At 53.3% G+C, this 26,193-nt stretch overlaps 1 protein-coding gene and 1 pseudogene across 2 annotated transcripts; both read right to left on the reverse strand.

Annotated features, from left to right (window-relative positions):
• Nucleotides 1-225: 225 nt before the first annotated feature.
• Nucleotides 226-14,629, reverse strand: ACVRL1 (activin A receptor like type 1). 2 transcript variants are annotated; one of them, XM_012508353.2, is made up of 11 exons: nt 14,544-14,629; nt 13,842-14,040; nt 9,008-9,073; nt 8,217-8,468; nt 7,797-8,008; nt 7,495-7,594; nt 6,983-7,129; nt 6,065-6,340; nt 5,310-5,507; nt 2,162-2,292; nt 226-536 (listed from the first exon to the last, which is right to left on the reverse strand). In XM_012508353.2, exons 3-11 carry the CDS (start codon nt 9,066-9,068, stop codon nt 402-404), a joined length of 1,512 nt encoding a protein of 503 aa, XP_012363807.2. In that variant the 5' UTR covers nt 9,069-9,073; nt 13,842-14,040; nt 14,544-14,629; the 3' UTR covers nt 226-401. The 2 variants fall into 2 exon arrangements, with proteins under 2 accessions (XP_012363807.2, XP_004088654.2); XM_004088606.3 differs by lacking the exons at nt 13,842-14,040; nt 14,544-14,629 and having other exon boundaries at nt 9,008-9,107.
• Nucleotides 13,838-21,176, reverse strand: LOC115836302 (annotated as a pseudogene).
• Between the last annotated feature and the right edge of the window lie 5,017 nt (nt 21,177-26,193).

The raw sequence follows: 26,193 nt of genomic DNA on the forward strand, positions 1-26,193 counted from the left end.
CCTGGCAGCTCTGGTGGGGCAGTGGGGTTGATCAAGGGCAGGGGGCAAAGTGCAGGCCCAGGCTCTGAGTCTGGGACTGGGATTCCCCGGCTTGGCACTCTGACTCTGGAGCCTCTTTTGCATCCTGTCCTGGTGGTAGGGGGTGCACCCTGCTGGCCATAGCGGGTGGGGAGAGAGCCAGGCGTCAGGGAGCCTGCCGCTTTGAGCAGGCCAGACAGCAGGGAATCAGATTTCAGCCCAGCTGTATTTTTGGCTGGGTGGGCTGGGGGCCGAGCAGGCAGGCGCAGCTGCCCATCCCCAGCACACACCACACTCACACTACCTCTACCCAGATAGGGCACCATCCACTGCCCCCCACCCCCCAGCCCCCTGCAGGCAGAGAGGAATCAGGTGCTCCTGGGCTACTGAATCACTTTAGGCTTCTCTGGACTGTGGCTAATTTTCTGTAGTGTCTTCTTGATCCGCAGCGCGGTGAGTCGGGCAGAGGGGTTTGGGTACCAGCACTCCCGCATCATCTGAGCTAGGCCTGAGAGGACCTGGGGGTTGGGAGAGAGGTGCAGAGGAGAGGAGGCAGAGAGAGAGATGCAGAGAAGAGGAGGGGGTCGGGAGAGAGATGCAGAGAGAGGTGGGTCAGAGAAGATGGGAAGAAGATGCGGAGGATGGCCGGTAATGGGGAGACATAAGCAGGAGAGAAAGGATGAGAGGAGGGAGATGAGAGATTGGAAAGGAGAGTGAGAGGAAAGACAAGCGGTGAGAGAGAGAACAGAGGATGACAAAAAATCAAAAATGGAAGAGGAAGAGAGTAGAGTGAGAAAGGGATGGAGAAAGACAGGGAGGACAGAAAGAGAGAACTCAGATCTTCGGGAGCACTCAAGCCCCCTTGGGCAAGCAGTATCTGTGAAACACCTTACCCCCATCCCCACCTTTGCCAAGATCCACAGGAAGGGGCCGATTCTTCAAGCCTGGGGGCTACCACATCCCTATCCACAGCCTAAGACTCCAGTGCAGAGGGCAGTGTCTTCCAGTCCCTCCATCAGCCATGGCTGGGCCCAGGGGACTGTGGAAGTTTGAGAAGTGAGAACTGCCCTAAAAATGCAAGTGTCCGGGGAGCAACCCATCCCAAAAAGCTCATCAACCCATCCCAGGAAGCTCGTCAGCCCATCCCAGGGCCTGGAATGAGCTAGCCCCACTTCTGGCTCCTGAAAGTGAGGCGTATGTGTGTGTGTACAGGAATGCATACATGTGGCTTTTTGCGGATATGTACGTTGTACAGAAATGTATGTCTATGTATACATATATGTATACATGTATAGAATATATTCATTCTTTCAGTAAATATTTATTAGCACCTATTGTGAGCCAGATACTATGACAGGTAATATGGATGTAAGGGTGAGCAAAAGACATGTTCTTTGTCCTCATGGGGCCAACAGTCTGGCATATATGCATATGTGTATATTTCTGAGTGTATGTTCAGAAAGATATTCACGCTTGTATGTGTTGATATGCGTGTGTGTGTCTCTGTATAAGTGAAGTGTTTTGAGAAAAAACAAGGACAAACAACAACAAAACAGCAACAAAGACAAATAGCAACAAAAATACCACACTGGTCAAGTGTGGAGGCTCACACCTATAATCCCAACACTTTGGGAGGCTGAGGCAGGAGGATCACTTGAGCCCAAGAGTTTGAGATAAGCCTGAGCAACATAAAAGACCTTGTCTCTACAAAAAATTTTAAAAATTAGCCAGGTGTGGTGGTGTGCTCTACACCTAGCTACTGGGGAGGCTGAGGCAGTAGGATCGGTTGAGCCCAGGAGTTTGAGGTTACAGTGAGCTACGACTGTGCCACTGTACCCCAGCCTGGGTGACAAGAGCAAACAAAACCCTGTCTCTCAAACACACACACACACACAGCCACAGAGAGCCTCTGACTTTTCACAGGGAAGGTGAAGGTTCTTAAAATCCCAGAATGACCAGATGGCCCTGGGGGCAGGGAGCATGGGCCAGGGTTGAAAGAGGGAGTACCTAGAGAGGTGCCCTAACCAGGACACTCAGTATCTATCTGAGATGAAGCAGAGGCCTCAGACACAAGTTCCTGGGCCCAGAAATCCCAGCTGTGAGCCACCACCCCACGCCATCCTAGTCCCAGCAGAGGCCTCACCGGGTCTGCAGCCAGCCGGTTAGGGATGGTGGGGGTCTGCTGATCCACACACACCACCTTCTTCATGTCCTCAAAGCTGGGGTCATTGGGCACCACATCATAGAAGGGTGGTCTATAGTCCTCCACGATGCCTGGAAATGGAGAATGGACAGGACAATCACTTGCGACTCCAAGGAGGCCCAATACCACCCAGAGGAGAGCCTTTTCTACCCTCTATCCAAGGGCCAGAAACCAGTGGCCTGGACATGCTACCCCTGAGAGGGACGATATAATGCAATAAATGTGTTTCTAACTAATATTAATGACTGCCATTTGTTTTGCACATGGCACGTGCCAGCTATTCTGCTGTAAACACTTTTTTTTTTTTTTTTGAGACGGAGTCTCGCTGTCGCCCAGGCTGGAGTGCAGTGGCGCGATCTCAGCTCACTGCAGGCTCCACCCCCCGGGGTTCACGCCATTCTCCTGCCTCAGCCTCCCGAGTAGCTGGGAGTACAGGTGCCCGCCACCTTGCCCGGCTAATTTTTTGTATTTTTAGTAGACACAGGGTTTCACCGTGTTAGCCAGGATGGTCTCGATCTCCTCACCTCGTGATCCGCCTGCCTCAGCCTCCCAAAGTGCTGGGATTACAGGCGTGAGCCACCACGCCCGGCCTGCTGTAAACACTTTATGTGCTTTATCCTGTTTGTCCTCACAACAGCCCTATGGGGTGGGTACTAGTATTACCTCCATTTTACAGATGAAGAAACTGATGCTCAGAGAAGTGGGGCCCAAGGTTCCACAGCTAGTAACGGCAGAGGCAAGACTGAAACCCATCTCGGATTCCTAGGCCAGCCTTGTTCCAGTCTTTCCTCAGCTGCCTTCCACCCAGTGCCTGGGACTGCTCCCAGGCCCCAACTATCACACATGCCTGATAATAATAACACCAAATGTTTACTGAGCACCGTATGCCAGGTGCTGTCCTAAGAGCTCTGCATGAAATCCTCACAGCAGCCCTGTGAGGTAGGTAATACTATTAGCTCCACTTTATAAGCCAAGAAATGAAGGCCAGAGAGTTTAAGAAACTTGTCTAAGATCAACAGCTAGTAAGTGACAGGGCTAGGATTTAAGCCCACAGTCTAACACCAAAGCATGTGCTCTTGACCTCTGAGCTGCACTTATTTTTTACCCAGGTCCACGTAACAACACCGTGTCAGGGATGGCACAGGCCTCTGCTGACTCCTGCAGCCAGCGCTGACCCCTCCTCTTGGTGTCCCCAGTTCACAGTTTTTAGCTTTCTGAAAACAATGCCTGTGGAGCTGCAGACAGCCCCGTGCCCCATCCTGTTTCCCAGCCCGAGGCTGGGGGGCCATGGCCACACAGGCCGCAACCTCGATAGAGCCTTCGCCAGCTGTTCTCCCCGTGGCCAGCTTCCAGGCCGGCCCCTGTGCCGCTCACGCCCTAATCAGTGCTGCACAGGCTGAGTGTGTCTAATGGGCCTTTAATCAGTGCCGGGGCTGACACCAGATTACAGTGTTTATAATGCGCCTCGAGTCCGTGTGGGGCTGATGGAGCTTCCCCCTCCACCCCAGGCAGCCTCCTCCCAGCCTTTCCTTTCTGCCCTGCAGCCTGGTCCAAGGAGCCTTGGCTTCTTCCAGGTTCCTCTTTCCCCCGATCCCAGTCTCCTTAGAGCGCACTCTGGCAATTCATGCCCAGAGTCTTAAGGAATCTAAGCACCTCATGAGTCTCCCCAGGGGACTGGTGACACCACGGCCTCTGTTTTCAGTCAATGATCGCCGAGGATAAATGAAGTCTGGCATAGGGCTGACTCCTGGTAGATGCTCAGGAAATGAGGACATCCTTGTCCCCAAGAAGCAGGGCTCCAGCCATATCCTGAAGATTGTCCCCAACCTGTCAGGACTCCTGGAAGTCCCTCACCATGGACATCCTCCTCAAAGGTTGACAATGCTCCCACCAGTCTAGACGACCCACCCATCCTCCGTCCACTCCAGGGCTGAGAGAGCATCGACCTCAGGGCTGTCTGCCCGGGGCAGGTCCCTCTACCTGCCGCAATCCCTCTAAATCAGAGTCCCCTGTGGCAACCCACAGTAACAATGCGGCAGCAATAAGCAGGCAGTGCAGGCACTCACATGCATTGTGTGCACACAGTGATGATGAGCACTGGCCCCGGGGCAGACTGCCCGGTTTCGGACCCTGATGCTGCCTCAAGCCCACTGTCATTCTGTGCCCCTGCCTCCTCAGCTGTCAAATGGGGACAATATGAGGTCAGGCACTCATTCCATCTACAACAATAACGGCCACTAATATTTAGCTCTAGATATTGTTCTAAATACTTGGATTATCTCAACAACTGGAAGCTATTTTTATTCTCATTTTATTTATTTATTTTATTAATTTTTTTTTTTTGAGACAGGGTCTCACTCTGTTGCCCAGACTGGAGTGCAGTGGCATGATCTTGGCTCACCGCAACCTTTGCCTCCTAGGTTCAAGCGATTCTCCTGCCTCAGCCTCCTGAGTAGCTGGGATTACAGGTGTGTGCCACCACAGCCGGCTAATTTTTGTATTTTTAGTACAGACAGGGTTTTGCCATGTTGGCCAGGCTGGTCTTGAATTCCTGACCTCAGGTGATCTGCCCGCCTCGGCCTCCCAAAGTGCTGGGATTACAGGCATGAGCCACTGCACCCATTTTACAAATGAGGAAACTGAGGCACAGAGAGGTCAAATAACCTGTGCACAGTCATGGCAAAATCAGGAATAGAACCCAGGAAGTCTGATTCCAAGGCTATGCTCTTAGCCACTAAGCAATACCACTGCCTTGTCCATACCAAAGAATTAAATAAGATAATACATGTAAAGTGCATAGCATGGCATCTGGCACATATTTAAGCTCAATCAGCATTAGCTGCTATTAATATTTCTGTTATTATCATGTACCCAAGATTTCACAGCCAGACTCACAGACCCTGTTATCTGTTTTTAAGGTTTATACCTTAAAAGGTCACTCAGCTGAACCAGCTGGTGGGCAGCATGGAAGGGGTGCCAGGAGGTCTGGCTGCAAACCTCCCAGGCCATGGGCATTGGCCATGGCAGGCAGCCCCTGGCTCCACAAGCTGATTCCCCTTTCCCTACCCTGTGTAGGGTGGGCCCTCACCATTCACGATGGTCCGGCGGGCGATCTCCCACAGCACCAGGCCAAAGGCCCAGATGTCAGTCCACTTGTAGGACTCAAAGCAGTCCATGCGGATCTGCTCGTCCAGCACCTCAGGCGCCATGTACCGCTTGGTGCCCACTCTCGGGTTGTTGCCGATGTCCAGGTAATCGCTGCCCTGTGAGTGCATCACAGCCAGGCCTGCGGGGGTGAGGCCTGTTACTCCTGCCCCTCTCCGGAACCTGGGATCCAGGGGGTAGGCAAGGTGGGGACTGAGAGAAACAGTGGGACAGAGAGGGGAAGGCAGATGGAGACCTGCACGGAGATGGACTGGAAGACAGTGGCCACAGAGAGAACCACGGCCCCAGGTACTCTTTGCTTGTGAAGTGCTCTCTAGGTTCCCAAGAACCCGGAGGGATGTGAGTGGGCCAGGCAGGCATTATGAGCCCACTTCACAGAGCAGACCCGGAGGCTGGTGATGGGGAGGGATGTCGTTAGCGAAACCAGGATGAGAACCCAGGTTCCCGGCTCCTGCCTCCTTTCTCCTAACTCCTGGAGCCAGGATGGTATGGTGGAAGGAGTCTGGGTTTGAAAAGGGTGTTCAGACAACTCGTGGGGTCTTGAGGAGGAGAACTGAGACAACACGCACCTCTAAGTTTTCAAGTGCTAATCATGGTCACCGCCCACAGGCAAAAGAAAGGAGAGCGCACAAGCTCCGCCCACCTGTGAAGGGCGCGCCCCTGCCCCGCCCAGCTCACCCAGGTCGGCGATGCAACACTGCAGGTTGCTCTTGACCAGCACGTTGCGGCTCTTGAAGTCGCGGTGGGCAATGGCTGGTTTGCCCTGTGTACCGAAGATCTCCACGTGCAGGTGCGCCAGGCCGCAGGCTGCAGACACAGCTAGCCTCAGAGCCAGATGGGGCTCCAGCGTCTGTCTCTGCAGAAAGTCGTAGAGGGAGCCGTGCTCGTGGTAGTGCGTGATGAGCCACAGCTGCGTGCTCGAGTTGCGGGAGGTCATGTCTGAGGCGATGAAGCCTGTGTGCAGAAGGGTCGGGTGACTCAGCCAAGGGGCTGGGGCAAAGGGAGGCTGGAGTGGTCAGGGTCAGGGTGGGGTTGGGGGAGAGAGAATGGGCCGGGTCACTGCTAAGCTAGATCTGTGGGTGGGGGTTGATGTGGCTTAGGTCAGAGAGAGCTGGAGTCGGAGGTTGGGTCTGGGCCTGGCTTAGTGGCTTGCACCTGTAATCCCAACACTTTGGGAGGCCAAGGCAGGAGGACTGCTTGAGCCTAGGAATTTGAGACCAGTCTGGGAAACATAGGGAGACCTCATCTCTACAAAAAATAAAAAAGTTAGCTGGGCATGGTGGCACATGCCTGTGGTCCCAGCTACTCAAGAGGCTGAAGCAGGAGGATCGCTTGAGCTCAAGAGGCTGAAGCGGGAGGACTGCTTGAGCTCAAGAGATTGAGGTTCCAGTGAGATTGCACCACTGCATCCCAGCCTGGGTGACAGAGCGAGGCCCTGTCTCAAAAAAATAAATAAATAAAATAAAAAAGAGGTTGGTGCTGCAAGTGGGCTGAGAGTCCTTCAGGGTTCTGTTAATGTCTGGAGGTCTGCAAACTTGAGCCCTGAGTGCAGCAGGGCAAAGCCCCAGGCCTGGCACAGCCGGCCTCTCCCCTTGCCTAGGATGTTGTCGTGTCTGAGCAACACTGTGTTGTAGATCTCAGTCTCCCGGAACCAGGACTGTTCATCCCTCGAGGAGAAGATCTTGACGGCCACGCTCTCACCGTGCCACAAGCCCCGCCACACTTCGCCATAGCGGCCTTTTCCTGATGGCCAGAGGGGAAGGTGAGGGTTACACACTGGGCACACAGAGCCCTGGAAGAGCCCCACATCTTGATGCTGCACTGCCTCCCTTGCCCATCCCACCCACAGAACCCCAGACTCTTAGGTTTAACTTAATCCAGACCCAAATCCAGCGGCAGGCCACCCCCAGCTGCCTCTCGTTCCACCCTGGTCCTGCAGAAAGAAGAACCTAGCCCTGGCCCATCTCCAGCCCACTCCCTGCCCAGCAGAATTCCAATTCTGACCCAGGCCTGGCACCGCCTGTGATTCCAGTAGCCAAGAACTCCCTCACCCCTCCAGGCTCATGAGAGCCCTTGGTCCTCATCCACCGGGCTCACCCACTGCTCACCCACACACTCCACCAAGGCAACCTGCCGTGCCACTGTCCTCTGCACCAGGAAGGGGAGCCCCGAGCCACTCCCTGTGGTGCAGTCACTGTCCAGGAGGTCCTGGGGGTACGGAGAGGCCACTGAGAGGCTGCCACAACCAGCCGCAGCCCCCTTCTCTATCCTCCACCTGGGACCTGCTGGGTCACTGCAAGCTCCTCACTCGCCCAGCTCCCCACCGGCTCTAATCTCTGGGTGACCCCTCTGATTCTGCAGTTCCTATCTGCCCCCCTCCACCCTGTGTCCCAGGTCCCCAGGCCCATACCCCCAACATGCTATCGCCCTGCTCAGATGCTTTCAGGATGAGACTCGACTCTCCCAGCTCGCTGTGCAGGCCACGCTGCTTCTCCTGCCTCCGTCGGACACGCCACAGGCCCAGGACACCCAGGGCCGCCAGGGCCAGCAAGGCCAGCACGGGGCCCAGTATCAGGGCCAGCTGGCCATCTGTTCCCGGCTGCTCCGAAGGAGTTTGGGTGGCTGGGGGAGGGGGACACTGAGGCTCAGCTTCCACTAGGTCAGCTCCCCCCACCTCGGGCCAGACCACTCTGCCAGTTAGATCCCAGAGTCCTGCCCACCCACTTCCCCGCCCCCAGCCCCTTTATTGGCCAGAGCATGAGAGGAAAGGAGGGAAGGGAGGGCAGGGTCCGAGAAGATGGGGAGGGAGTGCTAGGGCAGCTGGACGTACCCTCCAGCACCAGGGACACGTTGTGGTTGCAGAGGTGGCTGTCGCAGCAGTAGTGGTTGACGAACTCGGTGGGGCGGCCCCTGCAGAGCTCCCTGTGCAAGTTCCCGCAGCCCCGATGTTCCTGGGGGTGCCTCCCCTCCTCCCGCACCAGCACTACTGTGCACCAGGCCCCCCGGCAGGTGGGCCCCCTGCAATGTGGGTTCTCACACGTGCAGGTCACCAGCGGGCCCCGAGACGGCTTCACGGGGTCGCCTGGGAGACACACCGGAAGCTCAGGCACTGTGGGCCCAGCTCCCACAGGCTGAGCCCGACACCCATTTCTGTCCCAGTGTCCCTCTCGTCTGACCCCTCAGACAAACACCTTGAAGCTTTGGTCTCTTACTTTCATCCTCAGTCATCCTTCCCTCAGAACCCTCCCCTCAGGGCAGCTGACACTCTGAAAAGCAGGCTTCTGTTGCCTCCTGGCTCCTAGGTCCTCCCCTCCCAGCCCCAGCCCTGAGAGCTCTCCCAGGCTTGGCCTGCCAACACCTGCTGTCCCTCCACCCCACATATAGGCTTCCACCCTAGCCTGACAGAGCTCCAGCCTGTAGGTCTGGACCAAGAGGAGAGCAAAGGAGGGCTGGGGTAGCTGGGGGCTGAGTGTAATGGGGCCTCACTGTCCTCCACTCTCCAGTCAAGCTCCTAGATTCTCCCCAGCTTCTCAAGTTCAGCCGCAGGCAGAGCTGATCCGGGCCCAGATAGCCCTTTCTCTGTCCAGGTTCCTGTTTCCTAACTGCTCCCCCAGTACTCACCCTGGGTCACCAAGGCCATCAGCAGCATCAGAAGGCCTCTCCTGGGGGAGCCCAAGGTCATGGTCCCTGCAGAGAGGAGCAAGAGAGGTGGAGTAAGAGCCACGAAATGTGACAGCCGCTGGCTGTGGCTCCCTCCTGCCCGGAGGAAATCACGGAGTTTTTTTTGGAGGGGAGGCAGGGAGGCCGCCTCCCTACTCCCTGCCGCCTGGCTTTGGGGCGGGGCCTGCAGGGGAAGTCCTGGTTCACTTCCCCATGGAAACCATCCTGTTAGAGGTGAAGGGTGGAGAGCAATGTTTAAGTGACTGAGAGCTTGGGGAAACCCTAGCTCTGCACCCCTGCTGCTGAGCTCAGACTGGAGGCAGGTTGGGAGAGCCGCAGGGAGCACCCAACTGGGGTAGAAGGAGCATCTCTCCAGCAGCTCCCCTTCTGTTCTGTGTCTCTTTCCCACTCCCTCACAGCCTCCACCCCTGCCTACCCTTTCCCAGTGCCCCCCCAGCCCTGGCTGCCTCAAACATAAACAGGCTCCTGTCTTCACTTCCTGCCATTCAGGGTCCTGCCAAGCCAGGAACAGGAATCAAGATTGTTTAGATTGAGGTCTGGATAGAACAGGCAGGAGTCACGCACAGCAGGGAACTAAGGGCATATTTTCAGGGTGGGCTGCAGCAGCCACAAGGTCTGGAGGGGCTTTTTAAATATGCCCTTAGTCCCTTGCTACCCTTAGTTCCTTGTGCCTGGGACACCCACATGACAGAATTCTAGGTGGACATCCTGTGAATCACAAAATCCAGCTCCTTGTTTTACAGAAGAGAGGGGTAAGGCTCATACAGGGAAGAAGACTTGTCCCAGGTCAGACAGGACTCACTGGCACCAGCAGGAGTACATCCCAGGTTTCCAGACTCCTAATCGAGTGCTCTCTTCACTCTGTCCCTATCCGGTGGTGGCAGCCCATGTCCAAGCCCTCAGGGCTGTAACAACCACGCAAAGCTTGGACGGTGCAGGGTCATGCCAAGTGTACAGGAACCTCTCTGCAAGGTCACCAGAGTATAAGCTCCCTCTTGGAGCCGTTCCCTGGCCCCCTTCTTTCCCCTTGCCATCTAGGAAAGGGTGGGTGGAGGGCCAGTGATGTGGCGGGGGAAGTGAAACACACTTAGACACTGAATGTTTGACGTTCCATGGCTGACTAGGGTTGAACTTTTCCAGAAGTTTGTTGGAGAGTGTTGGGGGGGTAATTCTGGTCTGTGATAGTCCCCAATCCAGGTCCCACACCAACTAGTGCTTCTGAAGCCACGCAGTCTTCATTTCTCAGAGGTTTAGAACCAGAAGATATCGGCTAAAGCTGCAGCAAGAAGGACCCTGGTCAGACAGCAGCAGGACTTTCTGAATGGTGGAGCGTGTGCAGGTGTGTGTCTGGGGACTGGATCCTCAGGCAGGGCACAAGGCAGGAGACTGTCCTTTGGCATGACATGGTGAGCCTGACAGGGCTGGGCACATGGCCACAGAGGCTTCAGAAGGCCCATAGTTTAAGAATGGTGCCAGATGAAGACCCAAGATGCTGAGGCTCTGAGGGCAGTATGGCTAGGGGTGGAGCAGGGGGGCTTCATAGGTCTCTCTGGCTGGTGGCAGGCCTGGCCTTCCTGCCTGGGCTTCCTCTGCCCCAGAGGCCCAGGCTGGGGGAGGAAACAGAGCCCTGGGCTGCTGCAGCTGTGTCCTCAGCCTCTGCCTGACCTCCTGCCCCTTGCCCCTCCCGCAGCCAATGAGGACTCTGGCTAGCACTGTGCGGCAGGACCAGCGGTGGGATGGGATGGAGAGAGCACTCTAGAGGAGCTGAATCTGCCCACTGGGGTACTAGCAGGAAGCCATCCTTGGCGGCCTTTGCTAGCCCAGAAAGCTGCAAAGGAGAGGGTTTGAGGTGGAAAGAAAAAAGTGGCTAACAATAAGGCTAAAATCCAGCATTCCTCTAGGACCCTCTGTCTGTACCTCTACTTCTCTGGCCGTGCCCCAGTCCACCCTCCTTCTACTTTATCATGCATCAGAATCACCTGAAGTGCTCAATGAGAAAAGCATATTCACTGCTTTCACCCTCACTCCAGACTCTGATTCAGTCCTGGAATCAGCAAGAAACATGCATTTTTTAAAAGTTCCCCAGGGAGTTCTGATCAGTTTGTGTGGGCACAACGCTAAGTTTGGTTCCTCTGCTTTCATTTTGCTGTACAGGGCCCTGCTGGGTGAGTGGGAGTGGGATGCAGAGGGAGGGGACACTCACTCCCACGCAGGATCCTCCCCGTCTACTACAGAAGGGACAGCCAAGGGTAAACACCAAAGCTGGGACTTGGTGACACTGTGGAGTGAGGCCTGTCTGCATCTGCAGAACCCATCTATGGTCTAATCCTGGGAATGTGATGGAGTAAAATTGGGACTGTCTAATTTTTAACTGGACCCAGTGTGAGATCAAGTACAGGAGGGTGCTGAGTCCTGACCAGTCCAAACTCAGAGCTGACTCTGTACGATTTGCCCTGAAATCTGACTGTAGCACAAACAGACTCCTGGGGCCTGGCAGGATCCTTTCACTTCTAAGCAAAACTTTGTGAAAGATCTCCTGCTGACAGAAGCATCACTATTGTTGGCCAGAAATTACAGACGTTAAACTAATTTCAAATGTTAGCTAAACACTATGAAATACTTAATAATAACAGTTAACCTTCTCTGAGTACTAATTATGTGCTAAGTACTGAACTTGAATGGTTTATCTGATTTAATCATCACAACAGTCCAATGGGGGAAAGTGAGGCTCAGAGATGTTAAGTTTCTTGTCCATAGTCACTGAGCGTGTCTTAATAAACTTAAATTGCTGATAATAAATCCTTCCTTTGGTCATTGTTATTCCTCCAGTTGTCTGGGGTTAGATGAGTCCCTCGAAGGAAGAAAAAGACATGGGTCTTGGTGGACATGAACGAATTGCCCACTACTGTTGTTATTAACGGGTGCCCTACTCAGATTTGTTTAAATGCAGACAGCGTTTTTGTTTGCTCTTTATTTTCTTTTTGAGACAGGGTCTTGCACAGTCGCCCAGGCTGGAGTGCAGTGGTGCAATCATAGCTCACTGTAGCCTTGAACTCCTGGGCTCAAGTGATCCTCCCACCTCAGCCTCCCGAGTCCCAAGGGACTACAGGGGCACAGCACCATGCCCAGTTTTATTTTTAGTAGAGATAGGGTCTCACTACGTTGACCCAGGCAACAAAGATGGTGTTGCTGCCCAGAAATCATCTGTTGGCTATAGGCTTAGTCAAAGTCTCAGCCTCAGGTGGGGAGAGCCAGAGTAGTGGTATGCCCGAAAGGTGCTTATCAATCCTTTTCTCCCCAGCACACCTGAAGGATTGATAAAACCTACTCCCATCAACAGCAGTGGCTCAGCACAGCAGTGATTGTCACAGGGCTGGAGAAGCGCCATATCGAGCACAACTTTCTGGACTCACTCTGCACTTCAGTAGGCCTTACCCCAACAGCAGAGGACCAGACCCAGCTGTTCATATTGGGTTGCCCTTACGATCCATCCATGTGATTTATTCGCCCTTCACAGCGGGGTGATGCAGTGGAACAAGCCTGGATTTTCAGGTCTCAGGCAGACCATGGAGGCAGCACAGTGTAGCACAGAGGTTAGGGTGCGGGCTCTGAAGCATGGTGACCTGGGTTCAAATCCTGCCTTTGCCACTTAGAGGTATGAAATTTGAGACAAGTTACTTAAACTTTCTGAGGCTTAGGGTTCCCATCATATGTAAAGTGGGAATAATAATAGTGTTATCTCTTAGGTAAAATGTAGTACAGTTATTTAGCAGAGTATAAGTAGTACACAGTAAGCACTTAAATGTTATCAAGACCCCAACCATGCCATTTACCCCACCATCCAAGGAGTTTTGGACAAGTCCCATATTCATGTCTGTTTCCTTTTCTGTAGGGTGGGCATAGTAACCCCTCTTCCATTAGGTTCTGGCCAGGATTACATGAGAAAAAAATATATATATCTAAGTGTCTAATAGTTAGTACTCAATCAATGGTAGCTATTTCTAACAAACCAATGAGATGGGAGGACAGGTGAGAGGACAGGTATTAGGACAGATCCTGAGTCAGCCAGAAGCTGGCCATACATAGAGAGGGTGAGAGTAACTGTCCATTATGCCCCTGTCCTTGGAGAAGGAAAGAGGAGCTGGGGCAGCCAGCCCAGCCATGGGTTTCGCAGCACTGGCCTCCATGGAAAATCTGGGGTCCCAGCCTGGAGGGAGACTGGGGTCCCCTCTGGCCTGGATCCTGAAGGAAGGTCGTGGCAAGGAGATGACTGACCATGCGGGGCTAGGGTGAGACTCCTGGGTTGGACTGATAGTATCAGATTCCTCAAGCAACAGCTGGAAGGACTGGTCTGGGACGGGTGAGCTCTGCGGGGAGGCTCAACAGCTGTGGAAGTAGGCATTCACTCCAGGTCCACCCAGCAGCCTGGAGGACGTGTGATCCCTTCTGTGTGAGTAGAGCAAGACAAGAATCCCACTGCCCATTTTATGAAGAGGGTAGGAGAACAGAGAAGTGAAGTCACTGGCCCCAGGTCACCCGACTAGAACCAAGTTTCTGATTTCCAGTCCGGTCCCGTCCAGTCCCCTCCAAGTGTCAGGTAGAGTCATGGGTAGCTGTGCGCGGTCAGCCAGGGGCAGCTTGCGTTTCTAATGAGCTGGGACTGAGCCTACCGCGACCACTCTGCCGTGACTCTGGGGTCCGCCCGAAGGAAGGGCCCACTGAAGCGGGGGTCAGGCCGCCCGCCACCCGGTCCCGTCCGCGGGCCTCGACTCACCTCTGGGCCCGCTCTGCGGGTGGCTGGGCGCGAGCCTTCGGCGGACCGGGGCCACCTCCCCTCCACCGCGCGGCCGCAGTTGCACCGCGAGCGCTGGACGGCGGGCTGGGGTCCGGGCGCGGCCCCGGACCGGACCGGAGCTGGGGAGGGGCTCGCTCGGCGCGGCTGGCGCGGCAGCCTCCCGGGACTGGGATGGGGGCTGGAGCAAAAATGTTTCTTATTCCAGCGTCTTCCTGCCTGGCCCAGCTCCACCACTCCCTCCTAATAAACCGTTTCCTTATTGCCCAGCTCGCCGACTGGCCGCCGCTCGCCCCTCGCTGGGACTGCAGGACCAGGACCCTCCCCCGCGCCGCTCCCGGCCCTTCAGGGCGGCCTCCCCTCCCAGCCGCCCGCAGCTCCCGGATCGCCGGCCCGCACCCGGGCCGGGCCTCCCACATCCGCCTCCCCGAGGGGGCGGGCCTTGGACTCAGGCCGTGGGGGTCCCGTGGGGGTCCCGTGGGGGTCCCGTGGGGTCCGGACCCACAGCCGTGGGAGACGGAGCCGAGAGTGTAGGCAACGTCTGGCGGCCGGAGTAGTGGGCGGGGGTAGAGGGGGATCGGCTGGCAGCAGCGGCGGGGCCGCCTGGAATCGGGGCGCCGGGAAGGGGCCACCGAGGAAGGGACAGGCGAGGGTGGGACGGGGAGGGACACTACCTATCCTTACCCCACCCTCAGCCCGGGGGTCCTCGGTCTAGGAGGCTCGGAGCAATGAGGGCAGAGTTTGGGGCTAGCAAAATCCAGATACGTTTTGGCTCCGCCCTCGGGAACTCCCGACTTGGCCCAAATCCTTCAGTCCCCTCCCTCGGGCCCCTTCATCCCCCATTTGTCCCCTCCTCTCTTCAGCAGCCTCTCCCCATCCGCACTCAGCACAGGGGTATACAGGCCCAGAGGGACGGCCTTGGGTTAGCCCTGAGGATGGTTTGAGCCCTTCCCGGCCGCTGTGCAGCTGGGTGACAAAGACACCCCCGCCCAGCCAGGGACGGTCAGAATGGAGGGACACGCTGGGAGCAGCCTTGGACCTTCCCCTTCCAGGCAGGGCCCCCACCCCAGCAAATGGAGCTTTAGATAGAGGTGGGGAATGGAGCCTCCCTAGAACACTGCTGACACAAGACAGCTGGGGAGGGAAGCAGAATGGCTTCATACCGGCAGGGGAGGGGGATACAGACTCTTCCTGGTGCGCCTGCACAGGCTGGGAGCACTGACCTCACTGCCCTGCTTTGCTCCAATCATCTAAGTACCTGCAGGACTCTGGTCTTAGTCCTAGCCGCCTGGTTATCCACAGAGACTCTGAAGTCAAACTACCTACTAGGAATGCAGGCTGGTTGTGTTACCGTAGGCTAGTGACACCTCTCCATGCTTCAGTCCCCCATCTGCTAAATAGGCATAGTAAACCGTGCCAGCCTCATAGGGTGGTTGTGAGAATAGAAGGAAATGATGCTTATCTCAGCTCATAGCAAAGATGCTGGCTGGCTGAGCCTGACTCAGAGGAGGCCCTCAATGAAGGCGTTTGGTAATTAAATGAATAAATGAAAAGGCTGGGGAGGGGGTGGCCTCAGAGACACTTGGAAAGACGTGGGTATTCGAAGCAGGAGTAGACCTCTAAGGTGTCTTACTCTAATATGGGGATTCCACAAGATGAGCCAGGGACCCCCTCCTCCTGCCCCGCCCCACCTTTTGACAGGAATAGAGGCTGGGGGAGATAATGGCTAAAAGCTCAGACAGGCATCAATTATTGACTGACCTCACTTTCTCTGCTGAAACCCTCCCCATCCCCCACCCCGCAGCTGCTTCACGAATTGTGAGCGTTGTGAATTCCCAGAACCCTGACACACCCAAATTTCAGTGTCAGGACACAACTGTGTCCTGCAGCCAATAGGAAGTACTATGGGATTACGATATCTGCTCTTTCAGATTATAGCAGCCACTTGGGCTCTCTACGAGCTGGAGAACTGGGAGCCTGGCCGTGGGTCTGTCTTTCACACTCTCTCTCCCTGCTCCGCTACGGCTTCTGGTCAACTTTTCCTCCCCCAACCCCTGGATCTCTGTCCTGAGAAGCAAGAGTGGGAAGCCTTCAGTCTGAGAGGCACACTGAGCACAGAAACTTCGAGATGGACAAAAGCTGAGAGTCACTTCTGACATCAGCGGGGGATGGAAGACTATCTGGACAGAGTTTGTGAAACAGATAAAAATAGAGTACATTTTGGGAGTTGGAAGAGAGGACCCGGGGGGCTGGGGTCTGTCTGTTCATCAGTGCTGGAATCTTCCCCATCTTCCCAGGGCACTGAGCCCTCTGGCCTCTGACTGGTGCTCTTTGGGGCTCTTGTGAACCCCATGCCTTCCAAGGCACACAGAGAACCTGGGGGAGGTGTCAGAGTTGGAGATCCAGAGTTGGAGAAAGCCCTGGAGAGTCATCCCAATGAGAAAAGGGAAAAGGAATTACAGACTGTGTCCAAGTCTACAAGAATTAATTACTCAGAGGGACCAGCTGTTCCCCATATTCAGTGAGGACAGAACAAGAGGAAACAGGCCCAAAGGCAAAGATTTAGATTTAGATACTCAGAAGGATTTCCCAACGGTGCAGGAAGCAGAGGCCTGGAGACTCTGTGTGGGGTGAAACCTCAAGGAGATTCTCATCTGTGGAAGGCGGGTGACACGGAGTCTGTCAGTCTGTCAGGAAGGCAGGGCAATGGACACCTTCACCTTTCAGGACCAGCTATGAGTATTAAGTTCAAGCATCATTCTTTTCTTTTTTTTTTTTGAGATGGAGTCTCGCAGTGTTGCCCAGGCTGGAGTGCAGTGGCGTGATCTCAGGTCTACCTCCCAGGTTCAAGCGATTCTCCTGCCTCAGTCTCCCAAGTAGCTGGGATTACAGATGCGCCCCTCCACGCCTGGCTAATGTTTGTATTTTTAGTAGAGACGGGGTTTTATCATGTTGTGCAGGCTGGTCTTGAACTCCTGACCTCAGGTGATCCACCCACTCTGCCTCTCAAAGTGCTAGGATTACAGGCATAAGCCACCCGGTCCAGCCTCAAACATAACTCTTGATACTAGTGCGGGGCTGGCTTCATGGGAGTGTGACCTGTGCAGATGCACAGGGCCCCATGCTTGGTTTAATGCGCTGTCATTGCCATCTTAAAATTCTTAATGATTTTTTTTTCCATTTATTTAGGTCTCTTTTGTTTATCAGTGTTTTTGTCGTTTTCAGCATTAACTCCTTTATTACATTTACACTTTTTTAAAGCAATTATAAACAGGATATGCTATTTTTAATTTTTGTGTCCATTTGTTCATTAAATTATATAGAAATATAATCGATTTTTACAATTGATCTGGTATACTGTGACCTTGCTGAACTCACTTATTCAAGGGGGTGAGGTATTTGGGTTTTCTACCCCTCATGGATTCATCGGGATTTTCAACATAGACAGTCATCTGCATCTGCAAATAGAGACAGTATTATTTCTTACCTTCCAGTATGCATATCTTTTATTTCCTTTTCTTACCTGACTGCACTGGCTAAAACTTCTAGCATTATGTTGAATAAGAGTGGTCAGAACAGCCATCCTTGCCTTGTTTCTCTTAGGAGAACACACTCAATCTATTAATCATAACGTTAGCTGTAAGTTTCTTGTAGTAGCCACTCTATATCAGATTGAGAAAGTTCCCCCATTCCTCTTTTTTTTGTGTGTGTTCTTACCATTGATGGCTATTGAATTTTGTCAAATGCCTTTTCTGCATCCACTGATATGAATTGTGTAATTTCTCTTTGTTAGTCTGTTAATATGGTAGATTATGTCGACTGACTTTCTTTTCTTCTTCTTCTTTTTTTTTTTTTTTGAGACGGAGTTTTGCTCTTGTTGCCCAGGCTGGAGTACAATGGTGTGATCTCGGCTCACTGCAACCTCTGCCTCCCGGGTTCAAGCGATTCTCCTGCTTCAGCCTCCCTAGTAGCTGGGATTACAGGTGCCTGCCACCACACCTGGCTAATTTTGTATTTTTAGTAGAGAAGGGGTTTCTCCATGTTGGTCAGTCTGATCTTGAACTCCCGACCTCAGGTGATCCACCCGCCTCGGCCTCCCAAAGTGCTGGGATTACAGGCGTAAGCCACTGTGCCCAGCCTATGTTGACTGATTTTCTAATAGTGAACCAGGCCTTGCATCCCTGGAATAAACCCGCTTGGTTATAATGTGTACTTCTTCATTATATATAGCTCAATTTTATTTGCTAATATAGTAATTTGCTGCATAATGAAGTTTCAGTCAAAAATATTCCACACATACGATGATGGTCCCATAAGATTATAAATGGAGCCAAAAAATTCCTGTTGCCTACTGATGTCATAGTAATGCATCGCATTACTCATGTGTTTGTGCTGATGCTGGTATAAACAAACCCACTGTGCTGCCAGCCATAGAAACGTACACAGCACGTACAACTATGTTCAATAAACAATACTTGATGATAAATGACAATGCTACTGGTTTATGTACTTAATATCCTATACTTTTTATTATTATATTTTAGAGTGTGCATCTTCTATTTTTAAAAAAGGTTAACTGTAAAGCAGCCACAAGCAAGTCCTTCAGGAAGTATTCCAGAAAAAGGCATTGTTATTACAGGAGAGAGCAGTTCCACACATTACTGCCCCTGAAGACCTACCAGTGGGACAGGATGTGGAGGTGGAAGACAGTGATGATGATGATCCTGATGCTGTGTAAGCCTAGGCTAATGTGTGTGTTTTATTAAAAAAAAAAAAATTAAGTACAAAAATGAAATTAAAAGTTTTAAACATAGAAAAAACTTATAGAGGCCAGGTGCGGTGGCTCGTGCCTGTAATCCCAGCACGTTGGGAGGCTGAGGTGGGCAGATCACCTAAGGTCAGGAGCCTGAGACCAGCCAGGCCAAAAGGGTGAAACCCCATCTCTACCAAAAACACAAAAAATAGCCGGGCGTGGTGGCGGGCACCTGCAAGCCCAGCTACTAGGGAGGCTGAGGCAGGAGAATCACCCCAACCCAAGAGGCAGAGGCCACGTTGAGCCGAGATCACGCCATTGCACTCCAGCCTGGGCGACAAGAGCAAAACTGCATCTCAAAACAAAACAACCAGTTTTTGTCCAGTTCAAGGATTATTTTCTGTGTCCTTCCATCCTGCTATTGCACTCATCCAATGAGTTTTTATTTCAGTTACTGCAATTTCCAGTTCTAAAATGTCCATTTGGTTCTTTGTATCTCCTAAATTTTTATTATTATTTTGCTGGGACATTCTATTTCTTTGTTGAGATTTTTGATTTTTTTCATTTGTTTCATGATTGTTCTTAATTGCTTACTGAAGCCTTTTTTTTTTTTTTTTTTTTTTTTCGAGATAGAGTCTCACTTCCTTCCCAGGCTGGAGTGCAATGGCCTGACCTTGGCCCACTGCAACCTCCGCCTCCTGGGTTCAAGCGATTCTTCTGCCTCAGCCTCCCAAGCAGCCAGGGTTACAGGCACCCAGCTACGCCCAGCTAATTTTTTCCATTTTTTACTAGAGAAGGGGTTTCATCATGTCAGCCAGGCCGGCCTCAAACTCCTGACCTCAGGTGATCCACCCGCCTCAACCTCCCAAAGTGCTGGGATCACAAGCGTGAGCCGCCATGCCCGGCTACTGAAGCCTTTTTTTAATGGCCACTGTAAAATTTTTGTCATACGATTCTAACATCTCTATCATCTCCGCGTTGGCATCAACTGTGTTTTTCATTCAGTTTGAGATCTTTCTGGTTCTTGGTATGACAAGTGATTTTTTTTTTTTTGAAACTGGATATTTGGGGTATCATGTAATGAAACTCTGAGTCTTCTGTAAATGTTCTGTTGTAGCTGGCGTTTTATGATACCATTCTGGCAGGGGAGGAGAGGGTACATATCTCGTTACTAACAGTGGGGGAAAAAGTCTAGGTTCTCCATTCAACCTCCACTGATGCTCATCCCGCTGGAGGGAGTAGGAGTGCCTCAATGCTGCTCCTCCATGGCCTCTACTGACACCTTCCCGGGGAGTGGCTTCCTTATTGCTAGACTGTGGTCAAAATCTAGGCTCCCCTTTCACCTTTTGGGGGTGTAAGTGCGGGACTGCACAGCTTTTTCTGTGGTGTGGAGCTGGAGTAGAGCAGTGATTGTGTTTAAAAGTTATGGCCGGGCGCGGTGGCTCACGCTTGGAATCCCAGCACTTTGGGAGGCCGAGGCGGGCGGATCACGAGGTCAGGAGATCGAGACCACGGTGAAACCCCGTCTCTACTAAAAAACAAAAAAAATTAGCCAGGCGTGGTGGGGGCGCCTGTAGTCCCAGCTACTCGGAGAGGCTGAGGCAGGAGAATGGCGTGAACCCGGGAGGCGGAGCTTGCAGTGAGCCAGACTGCGCCACTGCACTCCAGCCTGGGCGACAGAGCAAGACTCTGTCTCAAAAAAAAAAAAAAGTTTTCTGCCTCACTGGGCTGCTCTTTCCTGGTCTTCTGGCTGGACGGGGCAGCTTTGTTGGCACTTTCTGTTTGTGCCCACTGGCATTTTCAGGTTGTCGGCTTCTTTGGCTCCGATTCTCTGCCATAGGCCCTGGCTTTCTTCAGGTTGAGTTTGGGTTTGAGAAGAGCCCCTGGCTTGAGCTTGGCTTTGGGGAACTGGGATAGGTAAGTCATAAGTGAGTGCTCGCCCACATCCGAGCGAATGATTTCTTCAGGAGTGGGACACCCAGCCATCGTCTGCCTGCTGCATGGCTTCTCCTGCGTTTTCCACAGGCTTCTGTGGGTGCCGGGATTCCCAGTCTGGGCACAGACCTGGAGCACAGCTGTCTACCAGGGCTCTCAAGGCTTTGCTGTCTTGCCAGTTCTGGTTAAAGTTGGTGATGGGCAAGCAGGGGATCTTGTTCTGAATCCACCCCAGCAGCCTCTGCTTCGGCATCTGCTTCTTGGCATCATCATCCCCTTCATCCTCCCACAGGGGCGTGGAGACGGAGTAGCGGAGGATCAGCGTCCACACCAGATCCAAGATGAGCTTCAGGTTCCCATCCACAATGGCTTTGCTATCGATGGACGCGAGCTTGATGCTGTCATGGTCCAGGAGCTCGAGCGCCACGGACACGGTCTTGAGCTGCGTCTGGCGAAAGGTGGGCCGCTGATGGTACTTGCGGTACATGGGCCGCAGCCCGTCGCTCAGGTCAGCGCCAACGCCGTTTGTTCACGCACTTGAGGTGCTCGTTGCAGCAGCTTGTGAACGTGTTCTGCTGCATCTTCTTCCACGGCGCGTCCTCCGCCAGATCCTTCTCGGTCACCGGCATCCTGGTGGCGGGGAGAGCGCAATGCGCAACGAACTGCCGGGAAATGGTGTTTGGAGGCCCAAGGGCCGAGGAGCGAGAACCGAAGCGGAGCGGGAGCGGGGTTCTCGAACTTGCTGCTACCGGAGCCACGGCCGGGCGTGCTGCTCTGCGGCCGCCCGCCCCTGGCCGCGGGAGGCGCCTGGCCCCGCGCCTGCGCACTGAGCCGCCTCTTAATATTCTTAATGATGTTTCAACAAAGGGCTCAGCATTTTCATTCAGCAATGGGCCTCACAAACTATATAGCTGGTTCTGCACCAGGGAGGGTAAGGAGAAACAGCAAGGGAGGAAAACTGGCAGGGCATGAGATGGGCTTTGCTCCATTGAAATTGCAGGGTGGGAGAATTATATCAGACAACCTAGGGATTTTTTGTTTGTTTGGTTGGTTTGGTTTTTGTTTTTTGAGACAGAGTCTTGCTCTGTTGCCCAGGCTGGAGGCTGGAGTGCAGTGGCACGATCACAGCTCAATGCAACCTCCGCCTCCCAAGTTCAAGCAATTTTCCTGCCTCAGCCTCCCGAGTAGCTGGGATTACAGGCATGAGCCACCAAGGCCCTGCTAATTTTTTTGTGTTTTTAGTAGAGACGGGGTTTCACCATGTTGGCCAGACTGGTCTTGAACTCCTGACCTCAAGTGATCCTCCCACCTCAGCCTCCCAAAGTGCTGGGATTACAGGCGTGAGCCACCGCTCCCAGCCAACCTAGGGATTTTTTAAACACAAGAAACATGAAAACAGTAGAACAGGGTACCCAAGGAGGAAGAACTGTGGGTCTCCATTAGGGGAGAAGTGGGACAGATGTCTGTAAATTCCATTTATCCATCTATTCAACACATAGGAGAGATGATCAGTTTTGTGGGCAAATGGAGTCTGGGTTTTGCCTGGAGGAAAAGGGAGAAGAAATGACTTCTCTAGGTCTTCCTCAGCTCAGGGCAGAAAGCATGATGGTGTCCTGAAAGAGCATAAACTGTGGGAGGTGGGGCCTGGGTTGCAGGCCCAAATCATTTATCTGGGCCTCAGTTTCCTCCTCTGTACACTGAGGGGTTTCGACCAGACAATCCTGAAGGTCCTTGCCTGCCTTATATGCTCTCTTTTGGCTCTAAGATTCGGGAATACTACCCGGTCCCAGAACTGGTCACTAGAACTCAGGTAAGAAAGATAGTTTGGCTGGTGCCTAGGTTTGGGGAGGGTGGGGGGTAGCCAGAGTTCTGCCCCACGACTCAGGAAGAGGCTGGCAGATTCCCAGACTTTGAGCCGCCAAGTCATCTTCCTCTTCCTCTCCAGCTCTTCCAGATCTCCTCCAGATGGGCTCGTCCACTCCCCCCCACCCCCACCCTCAGGATGACTCTTCTCAGGATGGAACCTCTTGAGGAAGGGATGCCACGTCAGGGCAGGAGAGTCTTAAGATTGGACGGTGTCCACACGATGCCATGGAGGTGGGTGGGCCTGAAGCCTGGTCTCTGTGGAGAAGCTGTTTTAGCACTGCCTGCCTGGCAGTGCAGTGAGCTGTGCATTGCCCCTCCCTGCAGGCTTCCCATAGACTCTAACTGTCACCCTCCAAATTGGCCTCAGCACTGAGGAAGAGGAGAGTTAGTGGAAAGAGCTCAGACTTGGAGTTGGAAAACCTGTGTGTGAGCCTCAGTTTTCATTCCTGTAGGAAAGGGTTGATAATTCCTTCTCTACCACATTCTCAAACTAAGCAAACTATGTGCAAAAGCCCTCAACCAGCCGGCCGTAAAACCCACAAGGACACTGGTTTGTGAGGAAGGAGGGGCAGAGGTGTGGGATAGGAGGAAGGGCACTGAACCAGGAGTCAGGAGACCTGAGGCTTGGCCGTACACAGTGGAGGAGCCTCTATTTCCTTGTCTGCTCAAAGACGAATAATACATATTGCCCTTTCTACTACTGGCTACATGAGAGGTTATGATACAGATGAATATAGCCCCTGAAGAGGCTGCAAAGAAGGAGGCAGCTGTTTTGAAAAAAAAAATTAAAAGAATCCCAAATAAGCTCAGGGTAAAATAAATACAACTTTGCAGAAGAGTTTATAATGAGAAGCAACCGTACCCACCCTCAGACAGCATTGCTAGGGCCAAACTTTGTCTCAAAGTTCCAAATACTAGTTTTTCTGACATTTACTTCAACAAACCCTCAGTAATGTGTGTACACTGCTGTCTCTAGATTTAAAAGGTTCAGGATTTAGGCCACTTAGATTGTCTCTAATTTTTTTTTTTTTTTTGAGACAGGGTCTCACTGTGTACTCTGTCACCCAGGATGGAGTGCAGTGGCGAGGTCATGGCTCACTGCAGCCTCAAACTCCCTGGCTCAAGTGATCCTCCCACCTCAGCCTCCCAAGTAGCTGGGACTACAGGCATGCACCACCATGCCCGGCTAATTTTTTAATTATTTGTGGAGGTGATGTCTTGCTATGCTGCCCAGCTGGTCTTGAACTCCTGGGCTTAAGTGATCTTCCCACCTTGGCCTCCTCTCTCTCTAATTATTGATCATTATATTATTATTTTATAAATTTAAGTAGTATAGCCCAACCTCTAGTTCCTATTTATGGTATTAGAAAGTATCTCTTGACTGTGCTGATTGAGGATAGCAGCACCCTGCCCTTCCCCGAGCTGCAATGAGGGAAGACATGTCAATTACCTAAGATGAACCATCTTGTTATGGGGGGTGTTCAGCTGGAACTCCTGAAGGTGGAGATGCTCTGACGGCCGTGCTGAGCATTCCAGATGGCATAGGAGTTCCTGAAGGCATCAAGACTTCCCCATTCCAATGAACAGCAAAGTCTGAGTTTGCTTGGATGAGGAAGGGCAGAGTTGACTGGCAAGGGGGTGGGAGCCTGGCAGGTTCTTGGGTGGTGTTGAGAGAACACTTACTGCATGGGGAGCGAGTCTGAGGCATTAAGGCGACCATCCGCAGTGTGGACCAGAAAAGGTTCCCAGCATCTGAGAGTAGGTAATGGCCCCGGCTGAGAGAAAATATTTGGAAGGGGGGCTGCACGTCTGGGAGAGATCAGAGCCAGCGGGATTTCCTTCAGTTCCAGCCACTCCGGTGGGTGGGACCGGATTGCTTATGCTGCACACAGGAATCTGCCTTTGTTTCCAGCTGGAGGGGAAATGCCATAAATCCTGCCCCGTTCCCACCCCTCCAGCATCCGTGCCCAGGCTCTGCCCTTCTCAGGACCAGAGGGCCTAGGACTGAGGGCCCTCAGGTGAGTGCTTATTTCCAGGACCCCCAAATCCACAGGCCTCTGCCCCTTGTCCCCCAAAAGCAGGGCACTGGCATGGATGTAGGAAATAGGGGTTGGGGTATCCAAGGCAGGTCTGGAGTAAACAGGAACAAATAAGGAGTGAGGTTTAGACCTGCTCACCGCTCTCCTTTCCCTTGGAGGGATCATGGCCTTTCACAGTTAAGGGCACCAAGCTCTGAAGGGAGGACTTAAAGGCAGGGCCTGGGCCCCCCTAGCACCCCAATTCCTGCCCAGATAGATGGACCATGAAACTCCGACCAGTCACACAGGCAATTTTTGGAGCTGGATGGCTGGGACAATGGATGCGGTGTTGTGGGGCAGAGAGGGCAGAGCAGGGCATGAGCCAGGAATCTAGGGAAAAGGGGGCCCTGTTTTTATTTTTTCCTGGTCAGTGAGTGTTTGTGCACCTGTGTGAACAAGTGTGTATATGTGTGCCTGCATGTGAAGCCTCGCTACGTGCAACTGGGTGTTTGTGGGCCAATGGGCCTGTGTAGATGTCTGTACCTGTAAGCCCTTTGCTGACGGCTTGTCTGCATGTGTCTGTCTAACCGTCTGGAGTAGAAGTTGGCAGGAGCGGGGGTGTTGCGGAGGGCCTAAACCTTGTCCTCAAGCCCTCTCCTTCAGATCTGGGTATTTTCCTTAGGGATGAAAAGGTCTCCCTGTGGGAAAGGAGAGAGGAGAGCAAGTGTAAACTTCTGTGTGAGCTGTGGCCAGTGAGGTCTCTCTCAGTGTGACCAGCTGAGATCTGATAGGTGGAAGGTCCAGACAGGCCAGGGTAAGGGTGTGGCTGGCCTGGTGGTTGATGTGGTGGAAGACGCATGTGTGGTCCTAACCACTTGGAAGGTGTGGCTGCTGGAGAGGGGGCATCCTATCCAGGTTCCCCAGTATGGAGAAAAGAGGACACAGACCAGTGGGCCCGCACCTGTCCTCTGTCCTCCCTACATATATGTACTCCCTTGCCTTTTCCTGGCGAGGGGTTTCCTGGGGCATGCCCTGGAATGCCCACCGCCGGTCCGTGGATAAGAGCAGCCCCTGAGAGAAGGAGGGAGATGATAAAGGCCCCCCTGAGCATCCAGGACCTTAGAGGAGCCTGAACAAGCTTCTTCCCTATGCACATGGTTTGAGCCTGGGATGGGCCCCAGGCTGAGCCAAGGGCTAGGGACACAGACATGGTCCCTACCCACACGGGAGTGAGTAGGGTTCCCCAGGAGTCCACACAAGCCTGGCTGACATCCCAGTGTGTGTCGGGACAGCCGACTCTGCAGTCCCAGGTATAGGAGCCCTCTGCCTCCCAGGTGGAGGGTGGACATGTGCACACTCGGGAGAAGCTCCCCCAGCCGCCAGCACTGTGGTGATGAGGTGGGCTGGGAGTGGGCCTAGGGTGGGGATGCAGAGATGTGTGTTTTCATTTCCTGGGCCCCAGAATAGTTTCCTAGAATCACAGGGGAGGCCATGGGGCCCCAAGGACACATCCGCCAGCCTCCTCCACGGAGCTGCACCCTGGGCTGTTCCCTCACTCGCTGCTGATCAGGTATAATCCCAGGCTGCTGTTGACCCACCACGCCCTGACCATGTGCCAGGTGGTGCCCAATGCCTCTCAGACCCCTCAGTCCTCGGGCTACAGACAGCCCTGGGTGGCAGCAATTGTGGTCTCATCATTTGATGTTACACATGAGGTGACTCAGGTTGGGAGAGGCAGAGCCAGGACTGAAACCCAGGTCTG

Source organism: Nomascus leucogenys, chromosome 8, assembly GCF_006542625.1.
Source record: "Nomascus leucogenys isolate Asia chromosome 8, Asia_NLE_v1, whole genome shotgun sequence".
Taxonomy (NCBI): Eukaryota; Metazoa; Chordata; class Mammalia; order Primates; family Hylobatidae; genus Nomascus; species Nomascus leucogenys.

Excerpts from the sequence above, each read along its gene's own strand:
- ACVRL1 (XM_012508353.2), bottom strand. The coding sequence starts at position 9,068 with ATGACCTTGGGCTCCCCCAGGAGAGGCCTTCTGATGCTGCTGATGGCC. Across the intron at positions 7,595-7,796 it reads AGGGCGATAGCATGTTGGGG|GACCTCCTGGACAGTGACTG; the intron begins GTATGGGCCTGG and ends CCGTACCCCCAG. Across the intron at positions 5,508-6,064 it reads GTGTTGCATCGCCGACCTGG|GCCTGGCTGTGATGCACTCA; the intron begins GTGAGCTGGGCG and ends TCACCCCCGCAG.